At 44.3% G+C, this 26218-nt stretch overlaps 1 protein-coding gene across 5 annotated transcripts in view; it reads left to right on the forward strand.

Annotated features, from left to right (window-relative positions):
- The window catches only part of LOC124802465 (polycomb protein Sfmbt), a 297351-nt gene that overhangs the window by 203920 nt on the left and 67213 nt on the right, over window positions 1-26218 (forward strand). For all 5 annotated transcript variants that reach the window (XM_047263252.1, XM_047263255.1, XM_047263253.1 and 2 more), the window contains 2 exons: window positions 8579-8713; window positions 10426-10543. In XM_047263252.1, the coding sequence (XP_047119208.1) occupies window positions 8579-8713; window positions 10426-10543 (253 nt within the window). The remainder of the gene's footprint in view (window positions 1-8578; window positions 8714-10425; window positions 10544-26218) is intronic.

The following is a 26218-nucleotide window of genomic DNA, read 5'->3' on the forward strand; positions in this document are numbered from 1 at the left end:
GTCTGGCAGGAGGAGGAACCACTGGCTTGCATATGTAATACTTATTTCATGTATGTGTTCTCCTGCCATCACTTGTTGAATAGAACTTACATCTATCTGACTACATTATACATACAAACTCTGCAAGCCACTGTGTGGTGCGCGGCTGAGGGTACCCTGTACCACTTCATCATTTCGTTTCCTGTTCCACTCATAAATTGAATGAGGCGAAAAGACAACTATCTGTGTGAGTATGTATGTGCCCTAATTTCTTCTATCTTACCTTCATGGTCCTTGCGTGAAATGCGTGTTTGTGGCAATTGAATTATTGTGCAGTCAGCTGCATATGCTGTTTCTCTTAAGTTTCTGAATGTTGTTTCTCAAAAAGAATACGCTTTCCCTCCAGGGATTCTCATTTGAGTTCCTGAAGCATCTCCCTAACACTGGCATTGTGTTTGTACCTACCAGTAACAAATCTAGCAGCCGGTCTCTGACTTGCTTCATTGTCTTCCTTTAGTCCAACTTGATACAGATCCCAAACACTTGAGCAGTAGAGTGTGTGTGGGATACAGTGGAAGTGTGCAATGACCAGTTTTCGGCCGAAGCGCTGGGTGAGTTCATTTGTCTGTTCATAAGGGGAGGCCGACATTGTTTGCCTGCTTTCAGTTGGTTGGTGACATGCTGTGATGACAGAATCGAGGCGTGTGCACTGCAGTCTTTCTCAAATGATTTTACAGGAACTATTTGGTAAAAAAACTTCGTTTTTGCATTTAAGTGATACACTGTGATTTTGCGTATGATGCATATTACACAATGTTTTCCTGCATATGAAATTTAGATAATGTTATTCTCTGCAGACTCTGCTCAAGAATAGGCCATACTAGCATCTTATATACAGTCTCCATTACAGATGGACCACTTTCCTAAATTTCTTCAACAAACCAGAGTCAATCATTCGCCTTCCCTATCACAATCAACAGTATCCTTGAAGAGCTTTCTGGTGGAGCAGCTCCAGAAGGCTTATGATGCCTGTAAATTGTGCTGACGTAAATGTATTGATGCAGAAGGGGCAAAGAAGAAGAAAAGGCAATGCAGTGTTTTTCGGACAATCCCAGTACCACATGAAATGATAGGTGGTAGTAAACAGTCCTAGTGGTTCCACAGTGAAACCACTTCCCAAAAAAAATTATCACATACTTTCTGCCAGTTTCCTCTAGTGTTTGTTACTTACTATGATGGAAAGTGTTAATTTTTGAAAAATTTTAAAGTAATATTTTTTGTTGGAACTCGAAGGGTTGAGCAGTTGGTAATAATGTTTTGGTTCATCAGTGTATGTTGCAAGTATGAAATGGGGGTCAGTTGTCCACTAAGACACACTTAATTGTATTATGAAGCATGGCCACCATGGACTAGTATCAACACACAGATTTGGCTCCTAGTATGTCCAGGTTAAGGACAAGACTGTTTTTAGTCATGTGTGAATGGGGAATTATATGTAATGATGACGAGGACTATAAATCTAAGATCTTTAGTGGCAAGTCAACATTTTGTATGATAAAATTGTACTGCTTTGAGTCTTGATTTGACCCACGTTACCGAAATGGTTGCAGTTACGTCTTCTCTGGGATTGGATAATGTCTCAGGAAATGGAAATGCTTCAGCTGAGGCATATTTTACTCTTAATGCCAATCAGTTTCTTCATTTCAGAGAGTGTATAAGGTCACCCAGTGTGAGGGTAATATTTACAAATTTTTTTCTGATGAGACGTAATACGGGCTCATTGTTTAACCTGCGGAGGGTTGATAATTTAAGGGCATTAGTTCATAAGATGTGACTAGCCTCATGGCTGGACTCCTATGGACAGCAGGCATCCTTTAGGATTGTGTAATACCAACTACAGAAAAAAGTACAATAATAGAATCATTTGTAGTGTATATTTCAAAATATGGTTAGCCCCCAGGGAGCTCACCACTCTTTGGGCGGGTTTGTGCTTGGCTACCATGGGCCCCAGTCTTTGCAGCATCTTTTCCCTTCGATGCTGCATGTCTATCCACTTGCTGTTCTTCCTTCCCTCCCATGGGGAACATGTCTGGGTGGTTTTTGGAAATGTACTCTGCATTTTTGGTAGTCAATATCAGAATACTGTCCACTGCTCCTTTTTTCTTTCTTCATTCACCTTCTCCTAACCTTCCTCCACTTCGGCATTCGAGGTTCCTCTTTTTCTTCTTTCTCCCTGTGCACTCCTGAAGGCTGGCCCACGTGCCTAATGTGTAATAGATGACTGGGTAATGTGTAATTCCCAGCCCCAGGTTGACGGGTAGGTTTCGCATGTACCTCCTGGTTCAGGCCAGACCCAGGAAGGGGTGATTGCTTGAGCTGCTACCTTCACAAACTGCCAATTGGTCCCTCCGTCTGGTGTTCAGGAGGTGTGACCTGAGGTGTCAACAATCATTTAAGGCGAGTTCACCCCCTTCTGAAGGGGGCCCCCAGTTGGAAGGAGCACACCATTGGAGACGCTGGCAATCATGGGGGATTTTCTCACAATGAGCCAATCATCTTCACAGTCAGCGGCTATGAAATGTAAATGGACTGAGGCTAACAATTCAAAGACACTCCCAGCTGCACCAAGGTTCCTCGTGGTTTTGTGTACTGAAGACAGTCTGTCTTTCACTACGGTCAATGTGTTTAGTATTCAGAAAGGTGTTGATACAGTTGCTGGCCCTGTGAAGTCCTGCTCTCGTTTATGCAATGGCACTTTGTTTTTGAAGAATACTTCTGATCCTCAAGCACAACTACTGCTAGCAGCTTCACTTCTCCATGGCTATCCTGTTCATGTCGAGGCCCATTGAACGCTGAATTCTTCCCGTTGTGTTATTTACACTAGGCTGGTCAATGGTCTGACCGAGGCAGAAATCCAAACATACCTCTCTGATCAGGGTCTCATTGCCGTCCATCAGGTGATGAAAAAAGTAGGTGCCTTCGTAGTGCCCACACGCTCTCTCTTTCTCAGTTTTGATAGAGTGGTTCTTGTGTCGAAGATCAGAGCAGGTTATGCAGTTGTTACAGTCAGACCAGATATTCTGAACCCAATGAGCTGCTACCAGTGTCGTCATTAAAAACACACTCAAGAGTCCTGTCGACACCCAGCCAAACATGTAACCTATGGTAGGGGTGCTCACAAGGATGATTGTCCACCTCCTCCTCCCTGCTGCATTAACTGCAGTGACGACCATGCCTCATCCACCCACGACTATCCCATGTATCTCGATGAGCCGGCTGTCAGGAGATCCGGTTGAAGGAAAAAGTGCCTTACCCGATCACTCGCAAGTTTTCAGCAGAGTCGGAAACTCTGCGTTCTACCATCTGTCACCTACAGTACTGTTCTTGATACATCTCGCTCCACAAAGGACATGGCCATGCAGACAAGTGACATGAAATTTAGCACCGCAGTTGTGAGATTACCCAGCATCAAGGTAGCATCCCGTCTCCTCCTCCAGCTGTGCAACACGCCACCAAACTTTCGCCTCACGGGGTAAAGTCACTAGCTACACAACTGTCAGGCAGGAAAGGACAGAAGGAATACTCCCGTGAAGACTTCCTATGTCCCTCCAGCCAACCAACATCTGAGTCTTCCCCCTGCTAACTGGAAAGGCTCGAAGAAGTCAAAAAAAAGGAAATGCTCTTCCCCTTTGTCCTACTCGAAGATCCTCTTCGCGGTGTCACCACATGATACCCTTGCCTGGTCGACCTCTGTGTTGCCGTTGTGCACCACTAAATTTTTCTGCCCTGGACTCCACAGACCGACAGCAGAAGAATGCCGACGCTTCTGTAGACCTCACGGAGCAGGATCCTCCTGCTCTGTGCCCTCTAGCAGCAAGTCTTTGAAGGCTGGCACTTGGCTGCTGCCGATAGGACACCCCTTCATTTTTTCCTTGTCATTGCTCTCCTCCAATGGGACATTCGTGGCCTTATATCCAACATAGAGGATTTACGGCTGCTCTTAGATTCGCACCGTCCACTTGCTCTCTGCCTTCAGGAAACAAAACTGCATCCTCACAACCGCTTTGAGCTCTCACATTTCTTTGTGGTCTGTTTTGACCCTACCGCCAAGGTCAGCATTCCATCTCATGGGGGAGTCACGCTGCCCAGAGGGTATGATGTTCACAGTCAACCCATCTCCCCGGCTACCTGTCTTCAAACTGTCGCAGTTCGCTTTTCATTCCTCACTTGACCTTTTCCCTTTGTACCGTTTACGCCCCTCTGTCATTCATTGTCACCAGGGGAGACTTCCTCCAGCTTAATGGGCATCTACCTCACTCGTTTCTGCTGCTCAGTGACATTAAAGCGTACCATCCCCTTTGGGGTTCTCCCAGAACCTGTCTGTAAGGTGCCCTCTTTCCTGACCATCTCAGTCAACTTAACGTCCTCTGTCTTAATACAGGAGCACCCATGTTCCTCTCAGACTCCATGCACACCTATTCTCATTTTGATCTATCCTTCTGCACTGTCGAGCTTGCCCATCGTCTCGTTCTCTGACACATATTTGAGCAACCATTTCCCATGTGCTATCTGTTTGCTGACTTCTACCCCACCTATGTGCACACCCAAATGGCAGCTTACTAAGGTCGACTGGAAGCTTTACTCCTCCCTGGCACCTTCAGCGAACATCATTTCCCCAGTTGCGACGACAAGGTAGAATATCTTTAAAATGTTATCCTTACCACTGTAGAATATTCCATTCCTCACACTTCCTCTTTACCATGCTGTGTCCCAGTCCCTTGGTGGACTGAGGCGTGCGCTACGCAATTCGCACATGGAGACATGATCTCCACGTTTTTAACCATCATCCTACGATGGCAAACTGTTTTCATTATGAGCAGATGTGTGCACAGTGTCGTCATGTTCTTCGGGACAGCAACAAAGCCAGCTGGATTTCATTAACTAGTTCTGTTAATAGTTCCACTCCCTCTTCCGTTTTGTGGGCCAACCTCCGACGGCTCTCTGGGACCAATATTCACTCCCCAGTTTCCAGCTTGACAATAGCAGACGATGTCGTCACGGATGCTATTGCTATCTCGAACACCTTGTGCCGCCATTTTGAGGAGATTTCGAGCTTCTATCACCCCGCCTTCCTCCATCGGAAACAAGTGAAGGAGGCTCGGGCAATACCCTTCTCTTCTCAGAATCATGAGCGCTGCATTGCCGCCTTTACTAAGAGGTAGTTAGATCATGCTCTCACTTCATCTCAGTCCTCCACCCCAGAGCCCGATGCTGTTCACTTACAGATGTTGCAGCACCTTTTGCTTGTGGGCAACTTCACGCTACCTGCCACTTTCCCGGTGGGTGTGAACCCAACATTACCTTGGCTTCGTGTGGTGGCCTGTGTTTACCTTGGCCTTCTTTTGCTTCCTAAGAACACTACTCCAGACTCGCTCTGTCACATTAAGTTCCACGACCTTCGCTTGAAACTTTGTGATAGTACCTTTCTGTACACTGATGGTTCTCAGACTGACTATGGTGTTGGGTGTGCCTTCGTCATTGATGCCGTGGTTTTTCGGTATTGTCTTCCAGAACACTGCATAGTATTTACAGCAGAGCTCTTCGCCCTAGAGCTCCTCGCCCTGTATCAGACCACACAGTACATCAGATGACACAGGCTTTTAAACTGCGCCATCTGCTCAGACTCTCTGAGCACCCTTTAGAGCCCCTGTGTGCTGAACACTGTCCATCCCTTAGTGCAACATGTCCAGGAAAGTTGCCACTAGCTCACTCTTTATGGAGTCACTGTGATGTTTATATGGGTACGTAGCCTGATGGGAAACAAGGCTGCTGATGCTGCTGCCAAGACTGCAGCCGCTAGTTCTTACATTCCCTCCAATGATCTCTGTGTTGCCGTCTGCCAACAGGTGGTGTCATTTTGGCATCACCATTGGTCCTCCCTGGAAATGAGCTCAGGGTTATTAAGCCTCTCCCAGCAGCTTGGATTACCACCTCTCTGCCCTCTTGCCACTAGGAGATCATTTTAACTAGGATGCATATTGGGCACTATCGTTTTAGCCACCACCATTTGTGAAGTGGTGCTCCCTTACCACTTTGTGTACATTGCACTCAACTGTTGTCTGTCTGCCATTTTCTGATGGAATGCCCTTTTTTTAACCCCTTATGTTCCCATTTGTGTTTTCCATCTGAGTAATCAGCTGTTTTAGCTAACGAAGTGTGGCTGTTGACCATGTTTCATTTCTCAGCTGTCGTAGCAATATGGCAAAGGCCATTTAATTTTTAGTTCCGGACCTCCGTTTCTCAGTGGTGTATTATAGACCTTTCTCCATGTCCCTGTTTCTAGCTGTCTTCTCTTCCGTCGATTAGGATTGACATGTAGTCATTTTTAACTTCTCTCTTTGTATTTTTGTTGTACGGTTTTGACAAAGGCACATATGGCCCTAGTTGTTTTTGCACCAAAATACAAAACAAAAAAATTAAAGAATAAAAAATATTTTCCCACAGTCTATATCATAATCACAGCACTAGTCAAAGAGGAACATGGGCTTATGCATGTGTATAAGCCGGTGAATATCAGGACACATTCCATCTTGCAATGATTTAAGCTTACATGTCATTACTTCTCTACCCCACTAGGAGCACTAGTGGGGTCTTCTCACCACAGCAAAGCCTTCCCCCTCCCTCCCCCCCCTCCCAAAAAAAATATTTTCCAGATGTTCAAGAGATTTCTTAGAATAAACAAACAAAATACATACCCTGAGGTGACAAAGATCATAGGATATCTCCTAATAATGTGTCAGGCCTACTGTTGCCCAGCATAGTGCAGCAAGTCAATGTGGTATGGACTCAGCAAGTTGTTGGAAGTCCCCTGCAAAAATATTGAGCCATGCTGCCTCTATAGGCTTTGCAAAAGTGTTGCCAGTGCAGGATTTTGTACATGAACTGATCTTTCAATTGTTGTTGTTGTGGTCTTCAGTCCTGAGACTGGTTTGATGCAGCTCTCCATGCTACTCTATCCTGTGCAAGCTTCATCATCTCCCAGTACCTACTGCAACCTACATCCTTCTGAATCTGCTTAATGTATTCATCTCTTGGTCTCCCTCTACCATTTTTACCCTCCACGCTGCCCTCCAATGCTAAATTTGTGATCCCTTGATGCCTCAGAACATGTCCTACCAACCGGTCCCTTCTTCCTCTTCTCCCCAATTCTATTCAATCCGTCCTCATTAGTTATGTGAAGTACCCATCTAATCTTCAGCATTCTTCTGTAGCACCACATTTCGAAAGCTTCTATTATCTTCTTGTCCAAACTATTTATCGTCCATGTTTCACTTCCATGCATGGCTACACTCCATACAAATACTTTCAGTTATGTCCCACAAATGTTCAGTGGGATTTATGTCAGGCGATGTGAGAGGCCAAATCATTCACTCAAATTTTCCAGAATGTACTTCAAACCAATCGCAAACAGTTTTGGCCTGGTGATGTGCCGCATTGTTATCCATTAAAATTCCTCATTGTTTAGGAACATGAAGTCCATCAATGGTAGCAAATGGTCTCCAAGCAGCCAGACATAAACATTTCCAGCAATTATCAGTTCAGTTGGACCAGAGGCCTAGTCCATTACATGTAAACACAGGTCACGCCATTATGGAGCCACCACCAGAATGCGCAGTGCCTTGTTGACAGCTTAGGTCCATGGTTTCATGAGATCTGCACCACAACCGAACCCTACTACTGTCAGCTCTTACCAACTGATATCGGGACTTGTCTACCCAGACCATGGTTTTCCAGTCATCTGGGGTACAACTGATATGGTCACGAGCCCAGAAGAGGTGCTGCAGGTGATGTCGTGCGTTAGCAAAGGCACTCATGTCAGCTGTCTGCTGCCATAGCACTTGTAATGCCAAATTCTACCACACTGTCCTAGTGGATATGTTCGTCGTAAGTTCCACATTGATTTCTGTGGTTGTTTCACATGGTCTTGCTTGTTTGTTAGTACTGACAACTGTGCGCAAATGCCGTTGCTCTTGGTCATTAAATGATGGCCGTCAGCCACTGCGTTGTCCATGGTGAGCTGTAATGCCTAACATTTTATATTCTTGACACAATCTGGACACTGCTGATCTCGGAATATTGAATTCCGCAGTGATTTCCGAAATGGAATGTCCCATGCATCTAGCTCCAACCACCATTCCATGTTCACAGTCTGTTAATTCAGTTATGTGGCCATAATCACATTGGAAATCTCTTGACATGGATCACCTGAGAACAAATAACAGTTTTGCCAGTGCACTACCCATTTCTCCCTTGTGTATGCAATACTACCGCCATCTCTGTGTATGTGCATATCGCTATCCCATGACTTTTTTCACCTCGATATATATGAACAAATTTATGAGAAAAATAATTTGCAGTTGTTCTTACAAAAGCCTTTATGAAGTATATGTTATTTCTGACAAGAAGTAATGGGACCCATTTTCAGTATTACTGTATTTTAAAATTAGTAGTGTTTTTGAAGTTACCAGTGTTTAGGTCAACAAACATGTGAATTCTTTAATGTCTGAGAACATTACATGTGTGTTTTGTTTCTTTCAAGGTTACAAAGCATTGCTAAGGTATGAAGGCTTTGGACAAAATGGTAGCAAGGATTTCTGGCTAAATTTATGTTGTAATACTGTGCATCCTGTTGGATGGTGTGCAACCAGAGGAAAGCCGCTCATCCCACCAAAGAGTAAGTAAATTTAGTTTAAAGTAGCTGAAATAAATATGAATGTTCTGTATTAACCGCTCATCTTCGTTCTTGAGAAATAACAATGAGCCATTCTTACATCACTATTGAAATTAATGATGATACATCACTACTGAAATTAATGATGAATCATAGTTTGTATATTTACAGACAAGGCTGCTTGTTTTATTGTCTATGTATATATACTCGACCAGAATGTGGCCACATGCCTATCTGCAGCTGTTGTCTAATTTACTCTTGTGCCCTCAAAGAATTTCCGTACATTCTTTGGAAAATTTTCCTTAAACATGACTTTTAGTGGCATATAGATTATCCTCTTCCTTCCCAGCTGAAAGTCGGTATTTTAACAGGATGAGGACGTGCTAAAAGTCAATTAATACAAAATTTATGGAAATTACATGAGAACAGAAAAGCGAATTATACTATTGCCGTAGATAGGCATTTTGGACAATACAGATCCAGTCTATATAAATAAACAATAAAATGAGCAGTGGCTTTGTCTAATTTCATTCCTCAGCTTTATGCAGGCTAAAGGACACTTTTAATACAAAAGTTGGGAATGAATGACAGGCGAACTATCATAAATTAACTGTATAGTGCATAGTAATATAGTTTAATTCACTTTATCCTTTTCTATGTAATGCCTGTCTTGTCATGTGTTTTAGTAGTGTTTTTTGTTCTCTCTCCTCTTCCTTCTCCAAACTCCCCCCCCCCCCTCGCCGCCACCCACCCCCTCGCCGCCACCCACCCCCTCGCCGCCACCCACCCCCTCGCCGCCACCCACCCCCTCGCCGCCACCCACCCCCTCGCCGCCACACACCCCCCTCGCCGCCACACCCCCTCGCCGCCACCCCCCCTCGCCGCCTCCGCCCCCACAGCCTCCAATTTTCACTTCTTCTCTCCCCTTTCTCTCAACCACCTTTGCCCTCTCAACCACCTTCCTCTTTTCCATCTCTCCCTCTCCCTCTTGTTTCAGATCAGTGTAATGAGAGACTAATGACATCTAGTTTGGTCTCTAAATCCTTATACTACCTGAGAAACAAGTATGTAGTATGATTGTCGCTATCTGGACACAGTGTGCTGCCAAGGAAAGCTACTGAACTTACAAGTTCTTCACAAGCATTACATAAGCTAGGTTCATGATTCTTAAACAGTTCATGGTAGCATGGACGGATTCTTTCATATTTAATTTTCTCATCTGAAATTTTTTGTGTTAAACTTTTATTGACTTAGTAAGTGTAGGATCTGTTGTGATAATGTTTTCTCATTACTTTAGGGACACTAAAATAATAAGAATTTCGAAGCAGAATGAGTGTAAGGAAGTGTTGTTCTTCGTACTGTACCACATAGTGGACAGTATTGTGGAAAATGTAAATAATAAAATATCCTGCTGTATGTTGTAATTTAAAAGTAATTTCAAAGTCTGCCAAACTGATAACTGTAAATAGAGTTGCATTTGATCTGTTATTCAGTAGTATACGTTCCCCTCTGTTCGTGTGATGGAGTATTTGGATTAATTTATGCAGCAAAATTTTCATTCACTCATCTGTATTTAAGTAGTCATTCTCTTAGAAATGCCTGTTGACTTGTTCATGATATTAGAGGTAAGTATGAAGTAAGCAAATAGCAACCAAAGTTTGGATGGTCAATTGAACTGGTTGTTAAAATATTGATGAAGTTTATCTTTCTTGCAGCAATTCAAGACAAATATAAAGACTGGAAAGAATTTCTTGTAAAAAGACTGACTGGTGCGCGGACTTTACCTTCAAATTTTTCAACGAAGATTGAAGATAGTCTCATATCCAGATTTAGGTAACAAAGGCTTCTAAGTAAAACAGTATCAAATAATTGTCCAGTACAGTGTATTTCAGTTCAAGTAATCTTTGTAGGGCAGTATATATGACACACTATATTTGCATTCAAAAAGTGTACTGATGGCTTAACAAATAAAGAAATGTGGGGAGCATACTGATATACCAAGGACTAATAGGTCTATATCTCATCGCAAATCTTCCACTATGAATCATTTTGGGTGTGGTGGTCCTGCAAAACTAATACAATCATTGACTGTAGGAGGAACACTACCCTCAGAATATTTATAAATAAAATATCACACAAAATAATTACTAACAAAGAGATAGAGGGGCTGGCCAGTACTTACCTCAGCTCAGTACAGCCGATAGATACACACAAAACAGAACCAAAAATTTATGTTCCTAGCTTTTGGAACAAATGTTCCTTCATCAGGGAGGAGAGAGGGGAAAGAAAGGGAAGAAGGGAAAGTAGATTCAGTTACTCACAACCCAGGTTATGTAGCAACAGGGAAAGGAAAACAGGGAGGGTAGCAAGGATGGAGGCATGGTTGTCAGAGGGAAGCCAAAGATATTCTACTGTAAGTACTGTGCCAGCTTCAAACCAAAGAGGATGCATACAGAAGTAAAGAGGTATATAGTATAAAGATAAACACAACTATGTAGGATGAAAAGATGTGTGAATGGCTAAAGAGAAAAGGGAAAGAGGAGAAGATTGAAGAGTAAATGGGAGTGAGGTGGTTTAACGTAGGTTCAGTCCAGGGGGCTGGCGGGATGAAAGGATGTGTTGGAGTGCAAGTTCCCATCTCCGCAGTTCAGAGGGACTGGTGTTGGGTGGGAGAAGCCAAATGGCACATACAGTGTAGCAGGTTCCTAGAATTATGCTGGAGGGCATGCTCTGCTACTGGGTATTGGACATCTCCTAGGCGGACAGTTCGTCTGTGTCCGTTCATACGCTCAGCCAGTTTAGTTGTTGTCATACCGATGTAAAAGGCTGTGCAGTGCAGGCATGTCAGTTGATAAATGACATGTGTAGTTTCACATGTGGCCCTGCCTTGAATTGTGTATGTTTTACCAGTAGCGGGGCTGGAGTAGGTGGTTGTGGGGGGATGCATGGGCAGGTTTTGCAGCGGGGTCGGTTACAGGGGTAGGAACCGGTGGGTAGAGAAGGTAGTCTGGGAATATTGTAGGGTTTAACAAGGATGTTACGGAGGTTAAGGGGGCGACGAAAGGCAACTCTGGGTGGTGTGGGGAGAATTTTGTCAAAGGATGATCTCATTTCAGGGGTTGACTTGAGAAAGTCATATCCCTGGCGGAGTAATTTGTTGATGTTTTCGAGGCCAGGATAATATTGGGTGACAAGGGGGATGCTTCTGTGTGGTCTGGGGATAGGAACATTGTTGTTGGACGGGGAGGAATGTATTGCTCGGGAGATCTGTTTGTGGACAAGGTCTGCAGGATAGTTGTGGGATAGGAAAGCACTGGTTAGGTTATTGGTGTAATTGTTGAGGGATTCGTCACTGGAGCAGATACGTTTGCCACGAGTACCTAGGCTGTAGGGAAGGGAGCGTTTGATGTGGAATGGATGGCAGCTATCAAAGTGAAGGTACTGTTGTGTGTTTGTGGGTTTGATATGGACAGAGGTGTGGATGTGAGCTTCAACAAGATGAAGGTCAACATCCAGGAAGGTAGCTTGGGTTTTGGAGAAGGACCAGGTGAAATTCAGATTCGAAAAGGAGTTCAGGTTATGGAGGAAATTAAGGAGTGTTTCTTCACCATGATTCCAGACCACAAAGATGTCATCTATAAACCTATACCAGGCCAGGGGAAGCAGCTGTTGGGTCTTCAGGAAAGCCTCCTCCATGCGGCCCATGAAGAGGTTGGCATAGGACGGAGCCATCCTGGTTCCCATGGCCGTTCCCCTGATTTGTTTGTAGGTCTGGCCTTCAAAAATGAAGTAATTATGGGTGAGGATGAAGTTGGTAAGGAACGAGGTTTTTGGAAGATCTTCGGGTGGGCGTTGGGAGAGGTAGTGCTCAAGGGCAGAGAGACCATGAGTATGTGGGATGTTTGTGTAAAGGGATGTAGCATCTATGGTGACAAGAAAGGTTTCAGGTGGGAGAGGAGTGGGAATGGATTTGAGGCGTTCTAGGAAGTGGTTTGTGTCTTTGATGTAGGATGGGAGTCTGCAGGTGATAGGTTGGAGGTGTTGGTCTACCAGAGCTGAGATACGTTCTGTTGGGGCTTTGAAGCCTGCCACAATGGGACGGCCAGGATGGTTCTCTTTGTGGATTTTGGGTAATAGGTAGAAGGTAGGGGTACGTGGCTCAGGTGGAGTGAGTGAGTCTATGGAAGCCGTTGTGAGGCCTTGTGAGGGACCTTGGATTTTTAGGATTTTCTGCAGCTCAGTCTGGATGGAGGGAATGGGATCCTGGGTAACAGCTTTGTAGGTTGAGGTGTCGGAGAGTTGACGCAGTCCTTCTGCCACATACTCCACACGGTCAAGTACGACAGTTGTGGAGCCTTTATCCGCCGGGTGGATGACAATAGAGCGGTCTATTTTCAGCTCCTTAATGGCACGGGTTTCAGCTGGGGTGATGTTGGGGGTTGTCGGGATGTTCTTCAAGAAGGACTGGGAGGCAACACTGGATGTGAGGAATTCCTGAAGTGTCTGCAAGGGATGGTTTTGGGGGAGGGGAGGAGGATCCCTTTGAGAAGGCGGTCAGAACTGTTCTAGGCAGGATTCAACACTGGGTCTAGTATTTGGGGGCTGTGTTTGGGTAGTGAAGTGATATTTCCAGTTGAGGTTCCGGGTGAATGAGAGGAGATCTTTAACCAGGGCAGTGCGGTTGAATTTAGGCGTGGGGCTAAAGGTTAAGCCTTTTGATAGAACAGATGTCTCTGGAGGAGAGAGGGATCTGGATGAGAGGTTTAGAACTGAATTGGGATTGGTGATATGTGGCATTTGACTGTGGTTTTAGTTGAGATTTGGTCTGTGTGGGGTATGTGCTGGGATGGGGAGATTGAGTAGGGTGGCTAGGCTAGGTTTGTTGGCTATGAGGGGGGTTTGTTGAAGGTTCTGTTGTGGTTGGTGTTTGTGAGGGATAGGGAGAGGGACCCCACTTCTTAGGTGTTGCACTAGCACTGTGGATAGTTTTTTCAGGTGGTGTGTGGCATGGAACTCAAGTTTGCAGCTGGCTTCTAGGATGACGTTCCTGAGTGTGTTCTCCAAGGAAGGGTTTGAGAGGTGGAGGACTTTGAAGAGAGATAGGAGCTGTTGGGAGTGGTGGTTACATGAAGTAGTGTAGAGATTCAGGACAAGTTGGGTAAGGGCTAAGGATTGAAGGTTCTGGAAGTCCAGGAGAGACTGGTGGAAGGAGGAATTGCACCCAGAGATGGGAACTTTTAAGGTAAGTCCTTTAGGGGTAATTCCAAAGGTTAAGCAGGACCGGAGGAAAAGTATGTGTGATTGCAGTTTGGCTACGATGAATGCATGTTTCCGGAATGAATGTAAATAATGTGGTATAGGATTAGGGTACATAGTGGGTAACTGGTGGGTAGGGAAATGAAATAACTTAAGTTAAAATAGTAATCATAAGAAGGAATAAAACACGGAGGGAAGGACGAGAAAGAAAGAAATTGTGTTGGTAATGTTCAATACCAAAGGAAGACCACTAAATAAGAAAAATACGGAAAAAGATGACCAGACCAAGCAAGTATGTTCAGATCAGGGGAAAAGAACACACGTTGCTCAAAAACAGAGATAGCGAGTGGCGAAAAGAGATCGCGCGTGCCGCAAAAGAGATCGCGCGTGCCGCAGAAATGTCTCAAAAAAAATTTTCCTGTGGCAGAGAAAGACAGCCAATGGCACAAAAATATCGCCAGCAACACAAAATCGACGGAAATGGATGATACTGGTAGGTGTGGAAGAGATTGTTGGCAGCGATTGTTGGCTGGAAAACAGTGAATAACGAACGTTAAAACTATGGAATGTTAAATAAATAAATCAGTAAACAAAAAAAAAGAGAATTGGACTATAAACGGAACAAGATAATAGGAGGAATATGAAACTAGCACAGTTGGTGACGAAAATATTTATTCATGTATATATAAAACACTGAAGAAGAGAAAGTGTTAAGATGACAGATGTAAGTGATAGCTGACAAAAGGGACAAAACAATGAAGAATGTGGACCATATAGATGATCTAAATGATTAATGGAAAATCTCATATAAAGATGTGAAACAAATACTAACAAAGAGATAGAGGGGCTGGCCAGTACTTAGCTCAATACAGCTGATAGATACACACAAAACAGAACCAAAAATTTATGTTCCTAGCTTTTGGAACAAATGTTCCTTCATCAGGGAGGAGAGAGGGGAAAGAAAGGGAAGAAGGGAAAGTAGATTCAGTTACTCACAACCCAGGTTATGTAGCAACAGGGAAAGGAAAACAGGGAGGGTAGCAAGGATGGAGGCATGGTTGTCAGAGGGAAGCCAAAGATATTCTACTGTAAGTACTGTGCCAGCTTCAAACCAAAGAGGATGCATACAGAAGTAAAGAGGTATATAGTATAAAGATAAACACAACTATGTAGGATGAAAAGATGTGTGAATGGCTAAAGAGAAAAGGGAAAGAGGAGAAGATTGAAGAGTAAATGGGAGTGAGGTGGTTTAACGTAGGTTCAGTCCAGGGGGCTGGCGGGATGAAAGGATGTGTTGGAGTGCAAGTTCCCATCTCCGCAGTTCAGAGGGACTGGTGTTGGGTGGGAGAAGCCAAATGGCACATACAGTGTAGCAGGTTCCTAGGTCCCTAGAATTATGCTGGAGGGCATGCTCTGCTACTGGGTATTGGACATCTCCTAGGCGGACAGTTCGTCTGTGTCCGTTCATACGCTCAGCCAGTTTAGTTGTTGTCATACCAATGTAAAAGGCTGTGCAGTGCAGGCATGTCAGTTGATAAATGACATGTGTAGTTTCACATGTGGCCCTGCCTTGAATTGTGTATGTTTTACCAGTAGCGGAGCTGGAGAAGGTGGTTGTGGGGGGATGCATGGGGCAGGTTTTGCAGCGGGGTCGGTTACAGGGGTAGGAACCGGTGGGTAGAGAAGGTAGTCTGGGAATATTGTAGGGTTTAACAAGGATGTTACGGAGGTTAGGGGGGCGACGAAAGGCAACTCTGGGTGGTGTGGGGAGAATTTTGTCAAGGGATGATCTCATCTCAGGGGTTGACTTGAGAAAGTCGTATCCCTGGCGAAGCAATTTGTTGATGTTTTCGAGGCCAGGATAATATTGGGTGACATCACACAAAATACAAGAAATAAAATATAGACATAATTTTCATTGCCATGTCAGCACATTACATATTGTTAACAACATTTTAATTACATTATAACTAATGTCATATTGCCTGATTAGTTAAAAATGAGTATAATGTTGATTTTGGAAAGTAATGTTTTTAATTTCGTGTACTGGTAACTAAAAGGAAGATTATGGTGATTTGTGTTTATTAATCCAACAGACATTATTCTATATGAGTTTTGGAATACAATTGTAAAATTAGTTAACTGTGTTATTTTAAAACACTATCTCATCTATATTCCAACAAGTAAAGTAACAATATTATGAAAAGGATAGTTGCTACTCCATATAGCGGAGATGTTGAGTCACAGATAGGGACAACGAAACGACTGTCACAATATAAGCTTTTGGCCAACAAGGCCTTTGTCGAAAATAAACCATACACACACACCCACACACACACACACACACACACACACACACACACACACAATTCACACTCATGACTGCAGTCTCTGCCAGCTGAAGCCATTCTGCAAACAGTGGCAGCAGTGCATGTTGGGAGAGGTAAATGGGTGGGGGTAAGCTGGGGCGGGGAGGGGGGGCAGATAGCAGGGTAGGGGGACAGTGAAGTGCTGCTGGGGAGCCCACGGGGATGAGGTGGAGAGAGGGTAGGACAGCTAGGTGCAGTCGAGAGGTTAGATGGAAGTCAAGGGAGAGATGGAGGGGGGAGGGGGGGAATAGTGGAAAAGGAGAGAAGTAAAAAGACTGGGTGCATTGGTGGAATAGAGAACTGTATAGTGCTGGAATGGGAATAGGGAAGGGGCTGGATTGATGAGCACAATGACTAACAAAGGTTGAGGCCAGGAGGGTTATGGGAACATAGGATATATTGCAGGGAGAGTTTCCACCTGCGCATTTCAGGAAAGTTGGTGTTGGTGGGAAGGATCCATATGACAAAGGCTGTGAAGCAGTCATTGAAATGAAGAATGTTGTGTTGGGAGGTGTGCTCAGCAACAGGGTGATCCACTTGTTTCTTGGCCAGTTCGTTGGTGGCCATTCATGCGGACAGACAGATTGTTGGTTGTCATGCCCCATAAAATGCAGCACAGTGGTTGCAGCTCAGCTTGTAGGTCACCTGACTGGTTTCACAGGTGGCCCTGCCTTTGATGGGATAGGTGATGTTTGTGACTGGACTGGAGTAGGTGTTGGTGGGAGGATGTGTGGGACATGGAATCAGGGGTTATGTAGGGATGGACGAGTACACTATGTAGGTTCGATGGACGGCGAATACCACTGTGGGAGGGATAGTGGGTAGGACATTTATCATTTCAGGGACAACGAGAGGTAGTCAAAACCCTGGCAGAGAATGTAATCAGGGTATATATGCCCTGGGAAATCACGGAAAAACCTGGGAATTTTTTTGTCTTGGTGAAAACCGGGAAAAATCCTGGATTTTTTTAGAATTACAGGAATTTTCATTGTTTCAGTTCTCAGATAAATTTTTGTAGTTTTGACTGGTAAGAAATGATAATTTAACAAAGAATTTTATTTTAGCCAGCTACTGTGGAATAGTACTGCAGCAATAAAACTTAAACGAGAGAAAGAAAACCAAAGTAAACTTAAGTTTCAAAGGAAATGTGCCATTTCCAACAACAAAACACGGTGCACACACAAGTGTCTGCCAACACCAAAATGTGTCAAAGGCTTTAGGACGAAGACTACTGCTTCCGATGACCGTGACATTACAACGGTTTACTTTGGGTTCGTTTGAGCAGTAGCCAGTGGGTTGGTGTGCATGTGCAGTTGAGTCACGTATGAACAGTACCTTCTCCCGCTTATGGCTACTTGAAGTACGGCACTTAGCTGTATCAGCAAAAGCAACAAGCAGCCAGACACTACTCAGGAAAATTCTTCTGGCGTTCCCAAGCTGGCAGAGTCACGCATGCGCAGAGCAGTCGAAGTTTCAGTGGAGAGGGTGGTAGTCTACACATGCCCCATGTTAAGGTTTAGTAATTTCTTTGTGTCTTCTTCATTTACAACTCACATCAAATGAAAACAAAAAGGATTTCTGTGGGAGCTAGCAAGTGAAATAATATACATTCACATACTTATGAAAGTCTAAAATATGTTGTTAGTTTTAGTTTCCTGGTTTTATTTTGTTTCCAGATTTTTGGCAGCCAAGCATTAATTGCCTTGCACAACACTAATGTTATTTTTATCGATTTGCTAAAGAAATTTTACTTTTATTAATCTTTTCTGCAGAGGCAGTTAATTTATTTGAAATGGAGTTTTTCATTTCACAGTATTGGCTAGCATCAACTGTTTGCTGAATTACAAGTGCCCGTTTTTATCTCCTGGCACGTATGGTGTTATGCCATAATGAAGAACTAAACATGAGATAATACAGTACTGGTACTCCAAGAAAATTTGCAGACTGAAAACCACACTGATAAGCTTAAGATCAGGTTGAGACCTACTTCTTTGTTAATGTGGACATACGAATGTGCACTTTCAACCAAATTACGAATTTTAGTCTGGTTTGCGAAATTCTAATGCTCTTGGAGTACCCTCTGATGTTCTGTTTCATTTAAATGTAATGTAAGATCCCTTAATCCTATATAGGTATGAACTTGGGGGCTTCCTATGTCATCGTAGCTTCACACGCTGAGTAACGTCATTTTCTGTTGCTGTCTGACAATTGCTGAAACGAATTGTAACAGGCTGCGGGTAAATATTGCGAATGGTGGTTAAAAAGCATTACTTTCAAAGTAAATTTCATTTTACGCAAGTTGAATGATGTTTTGTGTGAATGTGCTTTGAATTTCTTAAATCACAGGGTGTTTTATTCTCATTTAAAGTTTAACACACTGAGGGCCAACCACTTAGAAGAATTTCGAGCCCAGACATTTATGTATTATTTAAAATTTTGCTGGTGCATTTGTGTTACATACATTAAAGTGTAACACATGCAAAAAAGACCAATATTATATCTGAAAGCTTAGTTTTTCTTGTAGCTACACAATATAGATTAATTTAAACCATTAACTTTTCCTATTTATGTGTTCGCGCTACTGAACAGTGATGCTGGTTGTTATTGGCTGACTACATCATGTGTTCTATTGTTCTATGCTCTGAATATCTGCTATCATCAGCTGGCAAGATCACATAGCATCAGCTATGATTGGCTTACTAAAGCGCATTGCAATGTCGATTTCAGTGCTTCGGAAAGCAATGTGCTGCGTTTGGTGGAATTCAGATGTATACCTCCGTCATACGAAAATATGCAGCGTATTTGCTGCTGCGCATCAAAGATCTTTCCAAAAATGCATTTTTATTTATTTATTTATTTTTGGTGGTGGGGCGAGGGAGGGGGGGGGGGCTGATTTCGTTTTCTAAAGTGCAGGAAAGTTCTGTGCCGGTGTATAAAACCTTAACCATTCAAAGGGTCAATAAGTTTTATGGTACCAAGAGAAAGTATTCTGTCACTTAACACAGAAAAAGTGTATTTTCACCAGGGAAAAAGTGTATTGTTAACCAGAACATGCGGGAAAAATCCGGGAATTTTTTTTTTCCCTTGTCCATGTGTACACCCTCGTAATTCAGTTGCTCACGTCCTGGGTGGTACAGAGTCATGAGGGGAGTGCTCCTATGTGGCTGGACAGTGAGACTTTGGGAGGTCGTGGGAGATTGGAAAGATAAGGCACAGGAGATTTGTTTTTGTAGAAGGCTGGGAGCATAATTACGATCTGTAAAGGCCTCAGTGAGACCCTTGGTATATTTTGAAAGGGACCATTCCTCACTGCAGATGAGACAACTACGGGTGGCTAGACCGTGTGGAAGGGACTTCCTGGTATGGAACGGGTGGCACCAGTCAAAGTGGATGTATTGCTAATGGTTAGTAGGTTTGATATGGACAGAGGTACTGATGTAGCCATCTTTGAGGTGGGGTCAACATCTAGGAAGGTGGGTTTGCTGGGTTGAGTAGGACCAGGTGAAGCAAATGAGGAAGAAGCTGTTGAGATTCTGGAGGAATGTGGATAGGGTCCCCCCCCCCCCCCCCCCCCAAATCCAGGTCGCAAAGGTGTCATCATTTAATCTGAATCAGGTGGGGGGTTTAGGATTCTGGGTGTGTAAGGATGATTCCTTTAGATGACTCATGGTTGGTATAGGATGGTGCCATGTGGGTGCTGATAGCTGTACGATTTGTTTGTAAGTAATGCCCCTTCCCTGTTCCCATTCCAGCATTACACAGCTCTCTATTCCTCCAATGCACTCAATCTTTTTACTTTTCTCCTTTTCCACTGCCCCCCCCCCCCCCCCCACCTGACTGCACCTAGCTGCCCTACCCTCTCTCCACCTAGTCCTTGTAGGCTTCCCAGCAGCACTTCACTGTTCCCCAACCCTACGCTGCTATCCCTCCCCCTCTCTGTTCTAGCCTCCACCTTACTCCCACCCAGTTGCCTCTCCCACCATGCACTGCTGCCGCTGCTCGCAGTGTGGCTTCAACTGCCAGAGACTGCAGTCATGTAGTCATGTATGTGAGTTGCAATTTCGTGTGTGTGTGTGTGTGTGTGTGTGTGTGTGTGTGTGTGTGTGTGTGTCTACTTTAACTGGGCCAGCGGCTGTACTCTTGGTGGTCTATTTTCGACAAAGGCCTTGTTGGCTGAAAGCTTATATTATGACAGTCTTTTGGTTGTGCCTGTCTGCAACTCAGCATCTCCGCTGGATGCTGAGTAGCACTGGATTTTCCATCAAGTAAAAGTAAAATAGATTACTACTTACTGCATAGAGGCAGAAAGGTACATGGAATGACGGGTGTTGTATATAATCAAGCTATAAGTCGTACTCCAGATGTGTGTATACACACACACACACACACACACACACACACACACACACACACACAGCACACACAGAGAGAGAGAGAGAGAGAGAGAGAGAGAGAGTGTGTCACTGTTGCCTCCAGGGACTGAGGTGTGACTGTGGGGAGCAATGATCACAGCTGGGGAGGGTAGTGATGGTACAGAAAAGGTGTCTGGTAGGGATAGCATGGTAGTGCCTGAGGGAGTATGCAGGGATGTGGGGTTGCCAAATGCAGCATCTGGAGTTGGGAGGGGGGGGGGGGGGTGTGAGAGGAGAGCGGCAGAGAATGAGTAAGGGCTATGCAGGTCTGCTTGGGATTTGGGGGGGGGACTGAAATGGAAGCAGGGAAGGGGATAGAGGCAAACGGATGTCAGGGATTAGCGATGATTGAGGCCAAAGAAATTACAGGAACAATAGACATGTTGCACAGAGAGTTCCCAAATGTCCAGTTCAGAAAAGCTGATGTTGATGCAGAGAATCCAGATGACTCAGATTGTGAAGCACTCTTTGAAGTCAAGCACATGTGAATGGTCCAGTGGTAATGGCAGAATGTATAGGAAAGAGGTCTTGCTTCTAGATATTTTACATAGATTTGAGTCTTTGGGCAACGGTGTGGGAGCAGGGGTATAATAGGGTTAGACAAGGCTATTGCATATGTTGGTTGAGCAGTGGAGTACCAGTGTGAGAGAGATGGGAAGGATAGTGGGGAAGATGTTTCTCATTTCAGGACACAAAAAGAGATAGTTGAAACCCCTTCAGGAAAGATGATTCAGTTTCCCAAGTTCTTGGTGGTGCTGGGTACATGGAAGGGAAAGCAGTTGGCGAGGGGGGAGATTGTGGTTATTTGCAGCCAGCCAGTCAGTCAGTGGGTATGTAGAGAATGGTAGGTGGCTTTCCATGACTTTTATCTAATTTCGTTTTCATCTTAGTTTTTTTACTATATTTTATCTGGTTTAATCCTTTTTGTACAATATTTAATAATACAGTATTAATGAGTTTTTAAGGTATTATTACACATTTCTTGCCCTCCACTTTTGATCCTGCTCCTTCTGTGTAAGTCACAATATAGAGAAGTTTCTCAATCCTTAGTCACCACCCAGTCCTATGAATTGTTCTTGTGTTGTAACTGTGCTCGAGGAATCCCCCCAAATGGCCTTATCATCAAATTACTAATTTCCAGCTGCAGTTTTTCCTTCCACTGCGTTCTCTATCTGTTCAAACTCCATCAGTCCATAGCCCTCACCAATATAGTCCTTCAAAACACCACCATCTCAGAAAACTGTACCATCCATTCATCTCATTTCTAGCAGTGGACTCCCACTATCCACTATCACCATAAGAGCCTCCATTGTACCTTCACCACATCCCTTTGTAACTGCCAAACCCTCCTTGCAACCGTAACATATTTTTACACCCTCATTAATTTCCTCACACCACGCAATGGGACCCAGAGGTTAAACAGAACCAAAATACAATTATGAAACTGCCCTCCAAAAGCCTTTGCCCACAGAAGTATCATTGCTTTCCAAAGGCCTCACCTTTTGCCCCACTCCTAAGTTCAGTCATGATGGGCTCCTTAAGGACTTTCTATCTTCCCAGTCCCTACAATAGAAACACTTTTCACCACCAACCATACCATTCGGACTCAACTCAAAACCAATATTGAACTCTGGGGTACTAAAGTTACTCTTACAGCTGTGACAAACACCATTCCCACTGAATCATCACCTGCTAAGTTACCAGAAGTTACTAAACTTAAACAGGGTTGCCACAAGTTCTGGAAATCAGGGAATTTCAATTGTGTCAAGGAAAATCAGGGGAATATTGGAGAAATACAGAAAAAAATAAAATACTTGAAAATCTTGTTTTTGTCTCAGTAGATGTAATGGTTTGTGGTTTGTTCACTGACATGTCCGTGCATCATCACTAACTGGGCGCAGCAGAGTGTGTGTGCCACTTCCCTACTCCCTCATTCCTACTGCTTCTCCTCTTCCTACCATTCCCATCAGCTTACAGTCAGTGCTACTACCACTTCTTGCCAGTATCCTAGCAGCCACCGACGAGAGGCAGGGAGGCATGAGGAGACTGTTGACACAGCAGCCAGAGATGGTGGTCATGTGTCGGAGTGATTCTGTGAATGTGTGTGTGCTCTCATTCTTGGACAGAGGTCGTGGTCGAAAATTTAGTTTTGAGAGTGTGATTGTCTTTTGTCTGTGCGTGTCTGTGGCTCAGCCAACGTCTTTACGGTGAGTTGGTACCTGTCATTATTATCGATTCTCTGAGTATTTTCACAAGTTATGTGTTGCATGGATTGATCACCATGGTCTCATTTCATCAACATGCTGTCTGTGACTCGTGAATAGCTGACCACAACAGTGGATTTCCATGACAGGCCAAAACCGTGGGCAATTTTTGTGGGTATCTCTAACGGATCAGGCCTGCTGATCTGAAGCCCATAGTTTCCCACTAATGTGCAGGCCCTGCCCATCAGATCTAGTCTCACCGATCTGCCTGCAGGCTGGGTCTGTTTTTGTGTGACATAATGTGGCAGATTTGGGTGGTTTATCCATGGACCTAGGACTGGGGTGTTCTTCAGCACGCCAGAGGGCACGGACAATGGATTTCAGGAATTGCGACTGTCCAACCACAAGTATGTTGTACAGTGCGGCATTTTATAGACATATTATTTATTCTAGTATGTTCTGACACTTTGAAAGTAATTTATATATTAGAAAGTATGGACAATAAGAAGAAGAAAATTTTCACTGGCAGTGCGTACACTATGTACTCACATACTTCTTGAAAGAAAAACCATGCAATACCTGTAAAATAATAGACATAACACAGTGGGTAATAACCGACAATAACGAACATAGTAGAATGAAAATTTTATTGGCAGTCACCTACAGTGTTCGTTTATGCAACTCTTCCCTGCCTTATGCACTTCTTTCAAGAGAACTACTTTTTTCTCAGATTATTTCTGAAATCAGTGAAGGTATTTTAAATGTGTCTTGCAACTCCAACGAAATGAGTATTTTAGACACCAAATGTGTTTCGTTTTATTGAAATAAAATAACATCATTGGTCTTAATGAAATACATATACCATTTGGCTTGCTTGCTCCATATAAAAACAGTTCATTGCAAAAGATGTTGATGTTAGTGCTTAAGATTTTTGCTCACACGTTTAGAAGTACAGAAGTCTCTACATTTTTTTGTGAACTTATGTCTTTACTTACCCCGTAGATCTCAAAATTTGTGAGGGGAAAATACTAAAACTTGCCTCAAAATCAGGCAAATATCAGGGAACATCACTTGGGGAACTTGTGGCAACCCTATTAAACCTTACAGCATCATCATTCACCAAATCCCTCAACATGGTAATCAGCCTGGCATCTGCAGGAAAAATCGCAACGCGCCACCTGAGAAATATGCTGACCTTCTAATCATACCTGCTGACAAAGGCTCCACCACTGTAATTTGAAGCACAAGGATTATGCTGTGTATGTGAGTCTCTGGATACTGGCACACACATCAGAGAACAGGTGAGAAATGATGACGACGAAAGGAGGGAAGATCACCTGCAGTTGGGACTCAAACACATGCTGCAGTCGAGCAGCAGCGCAGATGAACGATGGGCCCAACACAGCAAGAGCAAGAACTTCCAACACAATGCTGTCTACGGATAAAGTATGAGCCACAATCAAATTGAGACCAGAGAGGAAAACCAATATCAAAGCGAAGTCATCGGTGAGTAGTCAGTAGTATGATGGGGATAGTAATGAATGCCTCCAGGTGAAGTGCATGACTGAGTGAGTGGTCAAGGTGCGGTGACGTTTATGCCTCCACAAGGGTTACTATGGGTTGGCAGATTCACGTGACAAGACTTTGGCCCACTCACTAGGCGAGTGCAGTGCTGCGGTGACTCTGCTCTCTATCGCCCATCGAGATCGATTTGTTCCAGTGGGCATTCAACTTCTGCATTGCCCAGTACCAGATTCCTTCGTCACAAAACTGGTACATACACGCAGAAAAGCCACAGATGGTGCTGTGGGAGATGAAATGAAGGTATGTGTGAAGGTGCAGTAGTGTCAGCTGAAGGCTTTGGGGAGGAAGTGTAGTCAGCAGTGTCCATCGGAATATTGCTGGATATGGACGTTTGAGGGGGGGGGGGGGGGGGGGGTGCCTTTGACCCACAGGGAGCCAGAAGGAAAGGCCCGAGTAACAATGGGATGTTGTTACATTGGCACCAGGAGGCGGTGGGAGAGGGGCTGCAGTGGGGATGCTTGTGTTCAAGGCCAAAGCTGGTTGTAGTGATAACACTCGATCCCCTTCTGTGTTTGGACCATTGTAACTAGTAGCCCGTGGGTGGACACTACCATTGCTGGTGTCTAAGCCTCAGCACTCCTGTGGGAGTGTGCCCACACTACCATGCCAGGGGTGTAACATCCAGAGGGACCTGAGCGAGGTACCGATGACAGTGGTGTTAGCAGATGGAGCAAAGTCCGAGACTGGCAACTATGGAGTAGTTCTGCAGAGCTATGATTGTTAATTTGTGTGGTGCGATAAGTGCTCAGAAACAAAGTATGGGCCGCCATAATAGCAGAGGATTCGATAGTCTTGTTCACCCGCTGCTTAAAAATCCGAACCAGATGTTCACCTTCACCATTCAAGCAAGGGTGGAACGGAGGGCTACAGGTGTCTTTGATACCATCGGTGGCACAGGAGTCCTCAAAGGCAGAGGCCATGAATTGTGGGCCATTGTCAGAGACCAATGTGTGAGGCAACTCTTCAGTGGCCATAACTTGGGCTATGGCAGTAAGGGCGACCCTGGTTGTGGTGGATGCCATGTGTACGAAATAGAGGTACTTCGAATAAGCATCCACAATTACCAGCCACATGGAACCAAAGAACGGGGCTGTAAAATCAACATGGATGCAGTCCCAAGGGAGGTGAGGAGTATGCCAGGGGGCTAAGGGTTGAGGGGGCACTGCCTGGTGGAGGGCACATGTTACGCAACTATGAACCTTCTTTTCGATGTTGCCATTGACCCTGGGCCAGTACACATGGTGGCATGCCAGCTTTTTCATGTGGGACATGCCTCAATGACCGTTATGGAGAAAAGTGAATACCCCACGATGCAATTCCACTGGAATAACCACTTGATGTGCATACGTCTCAGTATCCAAAAGGATGTCACCATCTGCAGCTGAGAGACGGGGAAAGCTGTTCCCAAGGGTGGAGTCTTTTGTCAAATGAGATAAGGGGGCCAGCCATGTATTATGTAGTGAAGAACCTGTTGCAGGGTGGGGTCCCAGCGCGTTGCAGTGGCAAAACACGTGGTCACAGTCCAACAGGTGTTGACATTCAGTGTCGATGTGGAAGCAAAGGATCTCCTATGGTTCGAAATCTGGGTCTAAGCCAGTTGGTAGATGGGCCAATGCATCAGTGTTAGAATGCTGGGCTGTTGACTTGTACCAGATAGTAATTGTAGGCACTGAAGAACAACAC

This window comes from Schistocerca piceifrons, chromosome 6 (genome assembly GCF_021461385.2).
Source record: "Schistocerca piceifrons isolate TAMUIC-IGC-003096 chromosome 6, iqSchPice1.1, whole genome shotgun sequence".
Classification (NCBI taxonomy): Eukaryota; Metazoa; Arthropoda; class Insecta; order Orthoptera; family Acrididae; genus Schistocerca; species Schistocerca piceifrons.